General features: G+C 41.7%; 1 protein-coding gene across 2 annotated transcripts; it reads right to left on the bottom strand.

Annotated features, from left to right (window-relative positions):
- Positions 1-623: 623 nt before the first annotated feature.
- XRCC2 (X-ray repair cross complementing 2) lies at positions 624-15,800 on the bottom strand. 2 transcript variants are annotated; one of them, XM_067291960.1, is made up of 4 exons: positions 15,685-15,800; positions 10,834-10,915; positions 4,309-4,483; positions 4,079-4,159 (listed from the first exon to the last, which is right to left on the bottom strand). In XM_067291960.1, exons 1-4 carry the CDS (start codon positions 15,721-15,723, stop codon positions 4,105-4,107), a joined length of 351 nt encoding a protein of 116 aa, XP_067148061.1. In that variant the 5' UTR covers positions 15,724-15,800; the 3' UTR covers positions 4,079-4,104. The 2 variants fall into 2 exon arrangements, with proteins under 2 accessions (XP_067148060.1, XP_067148061.1); XM_067291959.1 differs by having other exon boundaries at positions 624-4,483.
- Between the last annotated feature and the right edge of the window lie 1,974 nt (positions 15,801-17,774).

The raw sequence follows: 17,774 nt of genomic DNA, 5'->3' as shown, positions 1-17,774 counted from the left end.
AGACCTTTAATTTCAGAGTCTGCTGTAGGGCACCAGAGTTTTCCATCCAGCAGATCCTGCAAATGCATTGTACTGATGCTCCTTTCTTAGCCGGCAGGATTTTTCCACTGCCGGAGGCTTCCAATCTCTTCCAGTGTTTTCCTCTCTTTCCAAAACAAGTAGCTCCTATGCTGTTCTACAGTTGTTGCAAGCATTAAATCCGTCTGAAGCTTTTAAGCAAGTGAGGATTCACTGGACTTTCCTAAACGAGCTCAAGTTTGGTCACACGGCATGGCTTTCTCCTGAGGTGGGTATTAAGTTTGGCATAAAGACAATTATGAGAGCAGCCATAGAAAATAACTAAAATGTCACGTTGTTCCTCTCTGTGACATGGTCCAAGTCTTGTGCCTAGCAGCCATCAAAACAGGACTGCTTTCTGCCTTTGCCCATTAGTCTCCAGTAAAAATACAACCGTGGATATGTTTCCACGTGAGAACCTTTATCTTCTGCCATTTCCAGACTCTGTGGAGAATTAAATGGTTGGCATCAGTTACACAAGAAAAAGGAAACTTGAATTTTATATGCAAGTAGGAATTTAAACCAAGCAAACTGTTATTTGTATTTTATTTGCTCTATGAAAAAAAGTCTAGAATACAAAAATCTTTTTGCTGAATATAAAAATCATATTTTATTTCCAGGTATCTGCAGGCATACTGGTTTATTTAAAAATGAAGCCCACAAAACACCTTGATTTGTTTTTGCTATAAAACACTCTCTAACAAAGATGGGGGGAAAAAAAGGTGAACTAGCTCCTCTGTATTTGAGGTTTGCTGCTTTAATTCAATGTTGCATACAAAGCACTAAACAAAAAAAATCTAAGGAATATAACAAGTTCCTATGCATGCAAAATCCTTAATAATACAACACCAACCTGACGCACAGTGATACTGGCATGGAAGGATTTTAATATCTAAGAAATTCGTGGATCTATTGAAGTTTAAGAAGATCTTTGTGCACTCTTTGCTCACCCTTAGCAATACGCAGTTGCACTTACCTTTCGCTCTCCATTAAAAAAATGGTAAAAAACCCATTTTTTTTACCCACAGTTAATGAAGGTACAAGCCAAATTGTTGCTTCCCAGGTTCTTTTTCACTGCATCTTTTTCAGCATTGCATCCTAATGGATCATTTTTCCGAATGGCCTAATTTTGGCAGAGGAGGTCAATGCGCTCCCAAATTGCACACGGTCTCTCCCTCCTACAAACTCCCGTGGAAACGCAGCTGCTCAGCACCTTTGAAAGCTGGGCCGGTTAGGTATCGAACAGAAATGCGCACAGCATGAATAGCACAATTACTGGAGAATTAAAAAAAAAATCTGTATTCAAAGTAAAAATAAAAAGATTTCAAAATTTTCTGAGGTAAACTTTTTTGATCAATTAGAACTTCAGTTTCATTTCAATTTAGGCTTTTATTTTATAGTACAATGCAAAATATAAAATATATTGTGAAAAATATAAAAGCTTTTTTCCAGCATAATTTCCATTTTTTCCCCTCAAAAACATCTTTTAGCAAATATGATTTTATGAAGCACTTTTTCTTCACTAGAACTCTACTCTTTGATAGAAATTGAGTAGTCTTTCTAAAATTTGCACCTTTAAAAGTTTTATAGCTATATTTACATCTCCTATTTTGTACAAAAAATGTAACTATGGCCTGTACAATAATTCCCAGTTTAAGTGTCTTTACATGTTAAACCATCTAACTCTGGTTCAGTCTAGGCTGAATGGGTAAGTTAAATGTTTTTTCATGTATTTGTGTACTTATAAGAGTTCTGAAATAAATAATGGTGATGGAAAAGAAAGCACAAGTGAAATGACAAGCGTGCAAAATCACCACCTCTGCAGAGCCGTTGAGAAGGGAAGGTTTACTCACTATGTGTCACACAAAAAGAACTGGAAGGCACGAAGAAATGATCAGACAGCAGGTATAAAATGAGAAAAGAAAGGAAGAAGTTCTTCCACAGAAAGAATAATTCAACTAAATTCATTGCGAAAAGATGCTGTGGAGCCATGGAGGACAAACAGGTTAAAAATGGCTTAAATAGATTCATGGAGGATAGGTTTGATCAGTGGCCATTAAACACTGTGGTCTGAAGGCAACCTCTGGTCAAGAGCTCCCCAAACCCTGAGCTGTGGGAAGCTGGAGGATGTGCCAGTGAAAACAGATTTTTCTCACACTCTTCCCAAAACCTTTGGTACTGGCTGCTGTTAGAGGTAGCATATTGGGCTAGAGGGATGCATAATTGCTCAGCAACTTTGAAAAATCCAGCCAAATCACCTAGATGCCCACTTCTATAAACATCAGTACGGCTATACACTCCTATATACCCAAGTCTGGGTACACACACCTAACCATATATATGGGAATCTAGATATACATTCAGCTTAAAAAGGCTGGCTTCAGAGGTCTGGAAATTAAATGGTAAGATTCTCACAACAGAATTTTCTGAGGCATCTTCCTCAAAAAGATACTGTGCTAGATACTTCTTAAATATGCATTCTTATTAATAATCTGTTCAATCTAAACTATAAAGCATGTTGTGCAACATGACTGAACAAATATTGCTGTGAGAAGTATTTTCCCCATGTTTGAGTAATTTAAATTTGTAAGCTAATGTAAGTTTTTGTATTATATGATGTACTGCGTGCAATTTTCTTTCTTGTAAAGCACTTTGAAGCTTTCAAAGGGCACTCTAGGTTAATAAATAATATGGTCTCCCTTGCCAGAACTGTAGGGCATTTCCCATAAGTTCTGAATCTCCTTTGCCTGAGTTGCAACATGTTGCATGCCAAATCCTGCACACAAATGTTCTACATGTGGCAAATACATATCAGTAAAGAGCAGAGGCATTCCTGGATTTCTTAGGAAGTGCGGGGGAAGGGAAAGAAGTGGGAGGGAATAATGAGGGAGGGCAGGGAAGAAATTTATGTCTGTGCATATGTCTTAAAAAAAAAAAAAAAACACTTTCTTCACTTTCAAAGACTAAGGCTAAACTGTTTGCTGCACGCAGAACAAACTCATGGGTACCAGGGCTGGGTCTTCTGTCTTCCTTCAGTTATGGAAACTGGGCCTCCATTTTTGTGATGGCTTTAGCTTCTTCAAAGCCAGATGTTTTTAAGGGTGAAAACATCTGCAATCCTTGTTTCTCCAGGCACATGATAATGTAAACAGAGGGAGTGCAAACTTGGAGAAGCATGGTCAGGTCTACTACTATTTACCGGGCTGTGAAAAAGACTCCTCTTCTCTAGGCAAAGTAGTGCATGCGTTTCATACACCCTAGGCTACTGGGAATGAACCAAGACCAATATTTATAAAGAGCGAACACTTGCCTTTTTGCAGTCTCCCACACGGACAACTAGGTTCCTATTTCTGTAGCTTGGAAGAGGAGGAGTGAAAAGCATCAAGACCCAGAAATTAAGTCAGTGCATTTGGCTGCATACCATATAGGTTACGTTACTGAAGGATATTAGGAGTTTAAAATGACTTTGTTTTTAATTTTCTTGATTTAATCTCTTTATGCATTAACCACAAACAAATAATTTCAACATTCCTCACTAGTTTAGACTGAACTTCTACAGTAATTCAAACATTTTAAGCTTTCTGCCCTTCACTAAATTTTAAGTAAATGGTGACAAAAATTCTTTATCAACCAGAGACAACTAACCAGTTTAAAAGGCACTAAAACTACATAAAGCACTGAGATTTGCCACCCTTATAAAAACAAAGAAGTTAAAACTGAACTCCACATTCTCCAATACTAAATGACCGTTTTACTACATGCTTTTTTTGGATGTGACAAGAAATGACTGAAAAAGCTTTGCTGTTGCCAGAATTAGATTGCTTAGAAAAAAATATCCTGTGTGTTACCATTTGTTGCCATGATTTACAAAGGTAAGGCCTATAGTCTGTATCAGTTTCATGTTGAAGTTTTAAAGAAAAAGAGCTTTCTGCGGAGCTTGTAGACTTCTGCATGATTGTTTGTGTTGTTGCAAACAGGGCTAAGTGATATTCTCTTACAAGCTTTTCAAGAAGTTCAGCACATTTCTTCAGATTCATCTCCTGCAAGTTAAAACTCTCCCCTCCATTGCTTCTGTCTATCCAGTAGAAAGCTGATATGCTGTCTAAAACCAAAAGGCAGAGAGAGGGGTGAGTGCAAAACATGTTTTCTAAAGAGTAAAGAGTGAGGAGTAGCTGAGTGCTACTACTACAGTTAACAAGAAAAAGCTTTCCCAGGCACTGTTTTATCATTTCTTCTGTGCTCTGCGCCAACCTGTGTTCAAGAATGGTAACTAGACGAAGCATATCAAAATGGTAGTCTGTATCAATGAACATGACTTCCACTTCCAGCCCTCCTCCTGATTTTGGAAGGATGCAGCGGGCTATGAGGTGATAAAGCATTTCTGTTTTTCCTGTTCCTTCTGGACCATGGAATTCAACGACATCTCCTGTTCAAAAACCAAGAAGCAAACTGTCAGGTAAGAGCATCTGTAGCTCAGAGAGAATTATCAGTGTTCACTGAACCAATTTTCAAAGGTGCTGCATACGTACAACTCATTTATTTCACTGGGAAATGCAAGTGCTCATTAATTCTGAAAGTTAGGCTTGAGAACTATTTAGAGACCCCACAATGTCCATCTGTTAGTTCCAGTTAAACTAGATTACTGCATCTTCATTATAATCACTAACAGAGGACTACTTTGCTGCGTTTAGCTTTGGGAGCCCTGCAGCTTCATAATGCTTTGGCAAATAGAACAAAAATGGAATTCTTCTCCTTCCTTGTCCCCCCTTCCTGCCCCCCAAAAGCAGGGATTGCGAAACACAAGTTCAGCTGTTTTAATGGTAACCAGTCACAATTGCACTTGTTTTGTCATATTGTTACCACTAACTGGAAAATGCATTTTGAAGCCTTGCGCAGCCATAAAAATTGTTTAAATCCTAGTTAGCATCTACCAAGAGGAATTTCAGTTTTCAGGAAAGGCCTCTAAAGTGAAGAAAATCAACTTGCGAACAAAGGTTAGGAAAGATACCAATAGTATCTAAGACATCAATACCAATACAAGGCTGGCAACTGGATTACACGACCTCTCTATAGTTACAGGTAGATGAAGGCTGAAGAGGAAGCTGCTACACAAAGGACTGCCTAAGACACCATATATTTACACTATAGACACAAAAATAAGAAATAAAGAAGGAGACAGAAGAAAAAAAAAGACGTTGGAGGTACAAATCATGGCGACATATCTATTTTTGTAGCACAGACTGGCCTTTAGCATTTCACGTCTGCTATGTGCTTGTTCAATATCTGTGCACGTCACAAGACACCAGCAGGAATCTGTGACCAGTAAAGAGAATGTCAGTATATTTACTTAGCACTTATGTTCTATGGTGATCGTAATATGAAGTTGCTTCTTTTGACAAGGGGGAAATCACAGATTCCTTTAACTCCAAGCAACCCTTCTACTGTCTGAAACAGAGGTTCTCTTTTCATAAATGGACTCACTGTTTGATCATTATGGGTCAATAAAATATGTGTCACATAAATTTAAAACATTAATAAAAAAGCATAACTCATTCCTAGGGAACTGGTTATTTTGTCAGATGTGAATGCAAGATAATCTGAAGTCTTCTCCAAAGGCTTCCTATGTCTTATATCAGAGTAAGACTTTAAAAAAAAGTTATTTACCAGTTGCTCTTTATAAATTTCTAATTTAGGAAACTGGATTACTTATTTAAGACACTTTGGATTTCACGCAGAAGGGTAAAGGCACCTGCAGTAAGGTGGACACTTCAGTTCTCTCTAGCTGAAGGAGAATCACTCAACTGTAATTGCAGGAAGCTGATAGATTGCTATGGCCTTGGCAAGTGTAAACGGCACAACAGCTTTCCACAGGAGGGATGCTAGAACGGAGAATTAATTGCAACTTTACTTAAACAAGTCTGTGCCTGCCTGAGTTAACAGGGTTTTTCAAGTCATTACCCAACTTCCAGAGGATGTTGTTTGTTCGTAGGTGCGCATAATGTCAAGAAGCAGCTTGAGATGAGGGGTCACGGGGAAAAAACTATGCTCTTTCTTCACACATTGCAAGCATCAAAAGCAATTTACACCTGATGTAAAAACTCTATCCATTTCAGTGGTGCACAGACCGCTTGCCTCTCTGTAATGAAGTTCATCAGTTCTCCAAAACTGCAATCCCATTTTCCTGAACATTCAATACTTCAAAATTTATTAAAAAAACAAAACAAAACAAAACTTCATTGCCTCCCAAACCCTTACCTGTCCGTGCTGAATGGCCCTCCCCCACTTTTGAGATGAAAGATGACTACACCTCATACCACATAGGTCTTCACCTTCTCCTCGTGCTCAGAGGTGGCAATATCCAACTCTGCCACTCGCAGCCAGCTGCGGCTCTGCTGTGTCACATATACGGTGCTGGTGACATAACAGAGCCCTGTTAGGATGTGACACCAGCTTGGAGGAGTCCTTTGATATACGCTGGGTAGGTCATTCCCTCCCTCCTACTGCAAGGTCTATCGAAATATTTTAAAACAATTGTGCAGGGCCCTTCTTATGAAAGCACGTTCTGTCTGCCACCAGCTTCCGTGTGCGACTTTTCCACCCTGACTGGCATTTTTGCATCCAGATCAATGACTTGATTGGGCAAATACACAACATGGACTGCTACAACTACCTTAATAGCAGAATATGACTTGCTAAAAAATAACCTAGCAACTCTATATGCCCATTCACAAGCAGCAGTGGGCAGATCTGAGTCAGTGTTCAGCAGTGATTTAAAGAAAAATTATTCTGCGAAGTGCATGCTTGACTTCATCAATTTAAAAGATGTTTTATCAGGAAGTCTGTGTGTTACCTCCTATAAAACTTTACACAAGAGAGCTGTAACTCACAGAACACTGGAGGAGCTTTTATTGCCAGAATTAGCATAAATTCATTTAAGTAAAAATGATAAATTGAATGAAAAAAATCATTCTTAAAGAGTTTTTGTGGTGGTGGTTTATAAATTTTAACAGTAAGACAGCTAAATACCTTTCAAAGTTTGTTCAATACTGTTGCTCAAGATACACATCCGGGTTGTAGTGTGACTAAAACTCTTAAGTTATGCTGATACTGTGAAGAGAATAACAGTTTGGACAGTAAGAAAACCTCAAGGGAGCAGGGGATTTCTGTGCCTTCATGATTACCAAAAAGGCTGCCCACAAGAACAACCGGTGCAAAACAGAAGCCATTTATAGCAACATCTATAAATGTAAGGTTTCATTTAATTAGGGACTGGGCTGTTACAGCAAGATAAAGAGGGGAAATTCATCCTTCTGGATCAGAGCAGACAAATCATGACACAGCAGAGGAAGAAGTGCGGCTAACAACGTTGTCAAAAAGCCTCTGACACTCTGACAAGGGGCCACGGAAGAAACTAAGCGATCAGTACTAGCATCATCCTACTAATATATTTCCATCTGTAAATGTCAAAATAGTTTAAAAGGGGCATAAGTAAAGAGATACTGTCACAGGATGGAAACCGTCTGGGAGTCAGGATAGGAATGGTCACTTTAACACGGAAGAAAGTTAAAGGGGAATTTTCCACTACGAATTGGTGGTGCCTGACATGACTAATACCAATAGGTGAACGTTCCATTAGCTTGGCAAAACGCGTAGAAGACAAACTAACTAGGTTAACAGAGACTTCAGACTGTGACGACTTGCCAGAACAAGATGGAAGAGCAGAACAATTTCAGATGAAATTCAGCACTGACAAATCCAAGCAGTACATTTTAAGGAGTGACTTTGTCTATGGCAACACACTACTTGGCTCACAGCAGCTTCAACTGTATACAAAACTGAGCTCGCCCACTGCGAGCAGACTAAAGAGAACAATAGGATACACTAAATAATGCTGCATAAACGTCAATATTAATAAATACATTTTCAAGTGAAACAGTGTGCTCAGTCCTGGTCATAAATTCAGTGTCATCTTTGAACTAGTAGAGTCTAAGTTTTGCCAGTAATCATTACACTAGCAAATGTTAGTAAAATTACTTTCTGACACTGCAGTTATAAACAGGCTATTAGAATACTTGGCAGTAGCTTTGTGGGTGTCACACCATCAGATACCTCGAAGTTACTGGGCTAGTAATTTACAATACTGTGCAGAAGCTGTCAGTAATATTTCTACCATTTTAAAGTGGGGTAGAAGGGCAAAATGTTTATTCCAAATTAATTTGGGGTGTCATACTACAGCTGGACATCAGAGCTAAATACTGACACCCACACCTTCATACCAGTGGCATAAGGAGAAATATGACTGGCAATAGGGAAAGATTATTAAAAGCTCATGTCACTTTTGCTCTGTTCCAGAAGAGCTTAAATGGTGTGTAATTAATATGCTTGTGTGTTCTTAAAACATACAATTCCATCGTAATTAGAAGCAATGACTGGAATATCACAGCAGTACCTATATTAGCTGTTCCTATTTTACAGTACTCTGACATACATATTATGATGTAACCTTTGTATAGTTTATTGAAACTATATATATATATATATGTTGCTTTGTTTGAAATACCATCAGGAAGAAGAATAATTTAAGTTTTTGCATTGTTTTAATCGTATACCATTTTACATTAAGAGGTGTTTATTATGGACTTCATGGACAACGCATTACAACATTCCAGAGTGACTTACTAAAAACCAAGTTTATGGCAAATGGAAAGGCAGATCTGCAACAGAGATTTAAGACTGAATAACAAGAAAAAAAAATCAAAATAACACATGGACTCACATAAATAGATGCAATGTCTATGGCCAAAAACTATTTTGTGGTATTAAAAGACAATGCAAAAATTTAAGAGAAGGTGAAGTCCATTTATACATATAAAGTTAAAAATGGGTGCTAGTATCTTATGCAGCTCCATTAGTGTCAGCCAAAAAGCATGACCAGTACAGATAATGACTGATGCCATTTGTTAAAAGCAAAAGAAAAACTGAAGTGCTTTTAAAGCTCAACAATAATGTTGGCACAGTGAGGAACTACCAATGAATTTGCAAGGTTTCCAGACGTCTCGGAAGTGAAGTTCTGGAACCTCCATTCTGCAACCTCTGTCACTGGACAGAAACAAGCAACCTAGATACCTTTAAGGTCAAAGTTAGTAACTTTATGAATGGAAACATCTAACACCATTGACTGTGACAGCAAGGGCAATTCTTGACCACCGGGAAGGCTTCTTTTAGTCTGTCCTAGGAGGATATGCCCAATTCAGTCTCAACTGTTTGTTTCTCATGTGTAAAGCTCAAAAAAACAGGCTGAAAGATCAACATTTCTGTTATTTTATTTTTTCAAGAGAAAAACATCTCGTCTTTAAAAAAAAAAATTGTTTAGACTTCAGGAACTTTTTTTTTTTTTAACAGCATATCCCAATTTCACTGGTGGTTCTTAACTTTTGTGGGGTAACAAAACAGTTCTGAATTGAGAGTACTTAAATAACCTTCTCTGCTCTGTTCACACCGTCTTACCAATACTTCTCTGCCCTCTATCTTTGTTACATCATATTTAAAATGTCTGGGGGCAGGAATCGTGTATTGCTAAAGCTCTAATGTATTCCCAAGTGCTGCAAAATATACATGAATGGTCTCACAATGACTACATTTTTAGACCAAGCATCATTTCTCACCCAATTATCTTGATTCTTTTTATTGGCTTTTCTGTTATTTCTTCTGGTCCTTCTATAATTTGTGGGAATTCAAATTGCAGACAAGTATGTTGATAACCACTGCAGCCACGTACTTTTCATATAAAATCCATTCATATATATATTCAACAACTGTGGTATTTCATGACACGATCCTTTAAATTTGTCATTCATGCAGCTTTTTTACTATGTATTTCTAGGTTTGTGTGCCCATGTGCAGTAGTCTCTTCTATTGTGAAATCCATGGAATTTCAAATAATCTGAAAAAACAGTCTGACTTCTTGAATAATCAAGAAATTACTGAGTTAATTCCTGTTTAAGCTCAGTAATTTCTTTCATTAAAACATCCAATCTTGATTAAAAAAATTCCAGCAATAGAGAACCTACCTTAAACCTACCTTAAACTTACTGCACCAGTGTCAAACAGAGGTAGCCCAATTCCTCTGCTTTCACTTAAAATTCTTATTTATTCACTTAAGGAATAAGACATTTTGATCATAACATCCTCCATGAACTCATTCAGCTGACTAATGTTTATATTCATTACAGAATCATTTCCAAAGTTTCATCATCTAAGTATAATCCACATTTTTGGGGCCAAGATGTAAGGCTTGATGACTTGGCTTTATTAAAAAATACTGTTTGCTCGTGCCCATTTTACTGACTGATCCAGACCATTCCTTACCACTGAGCTCTTTGATATTTATTGAACCTCAAGTTCTCTGCAAATTTTTACAGTGATGATTTTGTGGGGTTTTTAGACCACTGATAAAAAGGTTACATGACAGAATCAGAATGAATTTCTGTAAAACGCTACTAAAAACATACCAACGTGCTTGGTATTTCCTCATCTACAACTGTTTTCACACCTGTGAATTAGATATTTTAAATCCATTTAATAATGTTCACATGCTGATTCTGTATTGCTCCATTTTTATCTACTTTGCCTAAAATGTAAGTGAATTACATCAACACTTAAAATTCTGAATCCAGGGCAAAAAAGATCCATTTGTATTCTCAGAGCAATATGACAGAGATAAGCACACTTTTACGCTGACATTTTTCCATAAATAAGATAAAGATACATTTTTACCATGAACGGGAAATCCTTCCTCAGCAAACAGATAAGGTTCAAGATTTTTCAGGGAACTTCTGCCCTCAAGTCGTGCAAGTAGCTTTTAAAGAAAAGAAAGAACAGACAAACAATTACCTAAAAACAATGGAGCGTGGGAATCAAATTAAAAAGACACACGAAGAACCAGAGAACTGGAGGTTTTCAATGACAGCCCTATCAAAAGATTGGTTTGATTTTAAAATGCTTTCATAAATACATACTCCAGACTATGGGTTTGTGTACATGAACAGAAGTTTCTATCCTTAAAAGCAGTTAACCTACAGATTCTATGGCAATAAGGAGCTGATACACCTTAGGAAAAAAGAAAAGAAAAGAAAAGAAAAGAAAAGAAAAGAAAAGAAAAGAAAAGAAAAGAAAAGAAAAGAAAAGAAAAGAAAAGAAAAGAAAAGAAAAGAAAAGAAAAGAAAAGAGAAAAGAAAAGAAAAGAAAAGAAAAGAAAAGAAAAGAAAAGAAAAGAAAAGAAAAGAAAAGCTGTACAGGTAGACTAGCAAGGGGGAATGCCTCTGATATACAGCAGCGCTGCCATTTTACAGAACAAAGGGAAAGAATATCTTTGCAATAGCCATCACTGCCACAACACGCTACTGGGTGAGAGGTGGCAGGCTGCATTAACTGTTATTAGTCTCCTGAGTCAGTCTCTCAGCTCGTTTATAAGTAAAAACATGACAACAGTCCATGCAGGACTCTTATGGACTACCAATCCTATTCTATCACAGTTACTTGTTCAAATATAGCATGGATTAATAGTAGTTAACATACGGTGGCTCTTCAAGAACCTTTTTAAAGCAAGTTCATATATGTAAAGCAAGTTAGCATTTGTAAACCATGCTATTCAAAAACCCATTGCAAAGCAGATCCATTTTAAAACAGGTTAGTCCAAAGTTCTTGGACAATTATTTAAACTGGCAGGTATTTGCATAACAAGTAGACAGGTATTCACACAGCCCGTGTTATTTGTAGTTCTGGCATAAATTCATAATCCAAGAATTAACACCTAACCCAGTGCTAGAGATGTTATTCCACACATGCTTAAAACACATGGGAAAGGACACTATCGGGAAGCTCAAAGCCCTGCCATAACGTGTATCCTGATGCCAAATATTCCAGCCTACAAGACACCAAGCTGTCATTTAAAGATTTAAACAAAACAAAAAATCCCATTCAGCTTTCTCTCATCCTCCTTACAGCCTGTCACCAAACGAGCAGTGAGCACAAAACTGTAACGTACGCTGCCTTATCTTGCTTTCCTCCCTGCCATATTGATGGGCGACATTTGCTCTGAATTCTTAGAAGTTGTTTGAACAGTTGTGTGTTTGCCTTTAACAGTAGAATAAAACTCCATTAAATGACCCTGAATTTACTTCAAGTGGTCATGATGTGAATCTAAGTGTGACATTTTCATTGACATTTTAACATTTCCTTCCATTAACAAAACGTCAGTGTGTTTGCCTTTGCCTGTTCAGACACATTCAGAAGAGTTTTCCGACATGTCCACTGAAGAATCATCCAAACGCTTGAGTTGATCTCGCTCTGGATCTGTGGAGCCTCCTGTTATGCTTCATACATTTGTGTAATGTATAAAACACACAGCGAACTCTTATTTTGGGAAAAAGCAGGGTTCTGTGACTGGGACAAAGCAAAAAAACAGACGTATGTATGTAGACAAGAATATAGCGATACATCCCATTTTGGGGCACATAGGCTAGCAGCCTGCACCAGTCAAGGGGTCTGCCAAGGGCAGCCCCTGTGTGCAGGGTGTGCCACCGCGAAAACCGAGGGCCACCGCGGAGGAGAGGCTCCCCCTGCGGTCTGCGCCCGCCGGGCAGAAGGGCCGGAAATCTCTCACCCGCTTGTCAGGCCGTGGAAGTTGAGAGGAACAGGAAAACCGCCACGGGCTGCTGGTTTCTGATGCCCTTCATTTCTTAGCGATAGGCAGCACTGCTCGGAGATGACGGCGGCTCGGCTGGAGGCACCGCTGGGGCCAGGGGCTGCCAGCTCTGTGGGACAGGCTGGAAGCGCCGGGCGCCAAGACATGGTCTGGGCACATTTGTGCAGGCTGGCCACTGAAGCCTTGCAGCTTCCTCCTCCTCCCAAATTCATGTTACCTTAGCAAATACATTCTCTATGCAGCTTGTTTTATGGAAACTAGGGAGTCCTTGCCTCTTCGATTATAACCCTTCCTGCTCACCGCCAGACCTTTGGATCGGTGGTTTGACCATTTTAGTTTAAATATGAATCTGTGGCTACTGAAATGACAAGTTTATGCATTTGTTGTAAATAACTACAGGTGCTTACTTTGAGCAGTGCTGGTGTAGGTAATTTATGGTAATTTGCTGATGATAGCGCACCTGTGTTTTTATCAAACTTGTATTTACTTCTGAGTTCTGAAACAGCATTTCCAAAGGCACTTGCCTCATTAGTGTCACGCTGTGAGCAACGGGGTTTCCTGGCAGAAACAACTCACAGTTTTGCTCCAAATCCAACAAAGGTTTCTCCACACTGCAACAAAGGAGACTGAAGCAAAGCTGCATCTAGGGAGGATGCAAGTCAGGAATTCTTCAGCTCAGTAGACATTAAAGACAGTGACAACATGCGTTTTTCAAATAAGCAAAGGCTATCGAGTCTCTCGGCTCTGTTCCAGGGAAAGCATTTCCATTTTACCTTTTTACGCCTTCTTCTATAAAAGGGGGGAGGGGAAACCTGTGGCAATTAAAGGGGTAATCTCAGTGGTGGGAATCAGATGCCATATGCTTCAGTGTGGATAGCTCACAGGACACAAACACAGCACTGCTGAAGGAAGCCTTTGAAGGGGAAGAACTTGGAAAAAATACAATTTCAAATCACATATTAGAGACTTTTGATTCTGTAATTTAACTGCAGGTGCTCATTTCTTCCTTCACAATGCTCTCTTTTTCTATATAAAATATTGTCTTTTAGCAACCTTCTTAGTGGTAGGTCTTCACTCTTACTATGTGTTCTTGAAAAGTCTAATTACATTAGCAAGAAACTTCTGCACATACGTGAACAGTTACATGTAGAAAGTAAGATATACAGCCTAAGCTGGGCAATAACTGGATTAAACTTCATTAATGACAACAAAGCTGACAACATTCAAAAATATTTCAACAATGTATTTTATAACTTATCAATTCCATCTTTTTAATAAAGAATTATGCATATGGGCAGTCTCATTGACTAATGTATTACGCTTATACTATATTGGTTTCAGCAGAGTTATGCAAAAGTGTAGGCATACATGTAGGTCTTGTCAGAAATGAGATACTACTTCATTAAAATGTTAAAGAAATTCAAATTAAATACTCAAGCTATGTGAGAGGCTGGGAGCTAACCTACGGGCTATTTACAAATAGAAACATATCTCAAGTATGAGACAAAACTTAATCTTCCACCACTCTAACCGAACTTCTGTAAACTCTGGGCATGAAGACATATGCTAGTGATTTATCATTTATTTTACTATGACATACCAAAGGTGTTTTCTGAAAAGTTCTAATTTGTTGCATTAATTACAGTAAAGAATAAAGGTACATGACCATGGTCTCAGTACAACTCTCAGTAAAACCAGGTATTACATGAGGCCATTTGAGGAAATAACATTTTAAATGTACCTTCCGTTTCAGGGGCTTTCACAATGTTCTGTACTATATATTATTTATTCTTTCTTATGCCATCCTTTACCAATTATTCCAGCATTCGGGTTTGGCAGCCTGTCCCATCACGGGCAGGCGTTACCATGCAAATTCCCCACTGGTGCTGCTGGTGTGGACAAATTCACCTGCCCCCTCGAAGGCATAGCGGAACTCATGCCCTCAAGTTGCGTGTGTGCTTGCCGATGCTGGACAGCTATCATTATTAAGTGTCAAAAAGGGCTTAAGAAGGTGGAACTTTAACAAGAAGTAAGTACTGGTTTATCAGGCATTTTTCTATGCTTCTACGTGCACTACTCGGCATATTCTGATACAGCAGCACACAGATCTCAAAGTGATTAACTTCCCGATTACAAGCAGAAGTAATGACCAGGTAAACCATGGGGGGGGGGGGGAAGGAAAAGAAAAAAACCCCAAACAACTCAAACCCCTTTTCTCCAAAGGAGAACAGGCAATTTTAAGTTTCATACTATTTATTTAAACCAAGCCTTCCGCGTTCAACACCCCTTCTTGCTTACACCTCCTGCTTCAACGTCTGAGAGAGGAAAGCGCGCACACAGGTGACCTGCGCCACCTCAGAAGCTCCCCGCGCTGAGCCGCCCATCACCGCCAAGGGCCCCCGGCAGCGTCGCACCCGAGCGCCGGGGCACGACAGCAGCCGATGCGACGCTTCAGCCCGCCCGAAGCCGGCTGCAAGTCACCGAAACGAAGCGTTTAAACGGCGACTTGGCAGCCGGGGTGGCCCCTCAGCGCCGCCCGCCCCCCGCGCGGCCCCTCAGACGGCGCCTCGGGGCCGCAGCGCCGCGGGCGGCCCCGCCCGACGGGGCCCCTCCCCCCCCCCCGCGCGGGAGGCGGCCGCGGCAGACGGGGTGGGGGAGGGGCGGCCCCGGAGGGCGGCGCGGGGGCGGGAAGGGCGCGGCGCGGGGCCCCGCGTCCCTCACGGCAGCCCCAGCGCGGGGCAGGGCCGCCAGCGGGGATGCCCGGCCCGGCCCGCCCAGGGGGCGGCTCGCTCACGCAGCGGCGCGGGGGGGGGGGGGGGGCGCTGTAAGCTTCACTGCCCAAGGAGGGGGGTGAGAGACAGCCGCGCTCCCCCCGGCCCGGGGGAGGGGGTCACGGGGGGGGGGGAAGGGCAGCGCCTCACCTGAGTGCCCGACTCCGCCCTCCGGAACGCGTCACCCATCGCGCGGGCGGGGGGAGGGGGGAGCCGCCGCTCCCCCTCGAGGCCGGCGGCAGCGGCCGCCACGCACGCGCGCTACCTCGGCGCCCCTCCCCCCTCGCGGCGCCCCTCCCCCCTCGCGGCGCCTGCGCGCTGAAGCACGCGGCCGGCGCGGTGGCTGCCGCGCGTGCGTGGTGCGACCCCGGGGGAAAGGGGGGGGGGTCCCTCCTTCGCCACGTGCTGCCGGGTCGCGGGTTCGAGACCCGTCTCGGGGCCACGTCGCACCTGCCCGCCCTGCACCGCACCGAGCTGCTGCTTGGGGTTCCCTCGAGACCAGTCGCTGCCGGGGGCAGAGGCTTTTTTCAGAGTGCTGGTTTTTTAATAGGCCGGTTCTTTGGCGCTGCTGGAGTGTGGCGGGCTGCTTGGTGAAATGGTGGCCCGGCTGGGCCCCCTTTCAGGCCCTGCGGGTCCCTCTGGGTGGCGCGGGGGCCTGGTATTTTGCCGTGTGCTGCGAGGGGCTGAGCGCCCCTTGCGGAGGCCGCCGGCATGAGTCCCCCGGGAGAAAGCCGACCTCGCCGGGCGTGCAGATGAAGCGGGAGGAAACCAGGCCGCCATCTTAAGGAAATGGGTGCCCGGGGTTGAGGTGACTCAAAGGAGATTCATCCGCGTGGCTGCGATTAAGCCGCGACGCCTCTGAAATTAGCTCTTGCCCCAGTCGGCTGTCAATTAGGGTTTAGATTAAAAGGTATCTGACACGTTTTACATGCGTGCGTGTGAACAACCTGGGCTAATGCGGTGCCTTGGGGTGTGAACCGGTCGCTCGGCTGCAGCGCGCGGTGTCGAGCTCCTGCGGCCTGGCGCCGAGGCGCGCGATGCCGCTTCTCTTCAGGAACGCGGTGTTTCGGCCCGTCCTCGGTGGTTGTGTAACTCGGCAGCAGGAGGGACGAGCAGGGGAAAACTTGTTCGCGTTTGCCATATGCTAGACGCGGGTCGGGTGGGATAAGAATAGCAGATCTGCTCCCTGTATCCGCATGTCAAAGCGTAGTGGTGGCGCTTTGGTTTTAGCAGGGTTATCAGCAATGCTGCTCGTCCTTACAGTTGGGAGCAGAAACTGGTGAGGGAGTTCTTTCTTCAAATAAATCATGTTTGCCTGTTTAAACAGTTTCAGCCTGCTTGATGCCTTGAGTACACAAGGAATCAACCTCAGATGAAAGGTGATGGCTTTGTTCACTCTTTTAACTCTTTTTCAGCCTGAACTATGCAGCTCCCTCTCATTCAGAACATCCTGTTGCTTCCATCTGACTTTACCTTAATATTTTAGACTGATGCTTAACAGTAGTACCTTCGCAAGGCAGTGAGATTTAACCTAACTCGGAGCAGTACTATTAATGTCAATTCTTAACATTGGTGCTTATTAAAACACAAAAAGGAGATGGTCTTTTGTGGGCATCTGTAGTAGCCTTTCATATTTTCTGTATATATGTGTGTATGCAATATTATCAAGAGTACAGAAGGTGGGTTGTTCTCTGGGAAGAAAGAATTGGATGGCTGGGCATAGATCACAGAATGCAACTTAAGTAATACTAGTTTAATTTTACTGAAGGAGGCCTCTGCTTCAAATTTTGGGAAAAAGCAACATAAGGGATAGAACTTCAAGAGTTGTGTGTCTGGCTGTAGTTACAGTAGCTCAGAGGTCTGGACCATGTTCCTTGGAAGAGTTCAAAAGACTTGTTAATTAGAAGTGATTGGCCTTGAAGTTGACTCATGATTGAACCTAACCCAACAGTAGAGTGGGCTCATTGCAACTTATGACAAAGACACTGCTCATTGCATCCGCTGCATGATTTTTTTTTCATAATTATAGGTTCTGTGTTGCTGTTCTCCTCTAATTAAAGCCATTGCACTAATTCCAAAAAGTGACAGTACACATAAATGCCAGTTGACTGAAACCCACTCCTACCTCATCACATACCACTGACTGTATCCCAATAGGGAACTCTTATTCTACTGCATGGATGAACACAGCAGTGGTTTGATATTACAATCTAATGCAAGATGAAGTGTCACAGTTCAAT

The sequence above is a fragment of the Apteryx mantelli genome, chromosome 2 (genome assembly GCF_036417845.1).
Source record: "Apteryx mantelli isolate bAptMan1 chromosome 2, bAptMan1.hap1, whole genome shotgun sequence".
NCBI lineage: Eukaryota > Metazoa > Chordata > Aves > Apterygiformes > Apterygidae > Apteryx > Apteryx mantelli.
The sequence above is the reverse complement of the archived record's forward strand: the minus strand, read 5'-3'. Positions and strand labels throughout refer to the sequence as shown.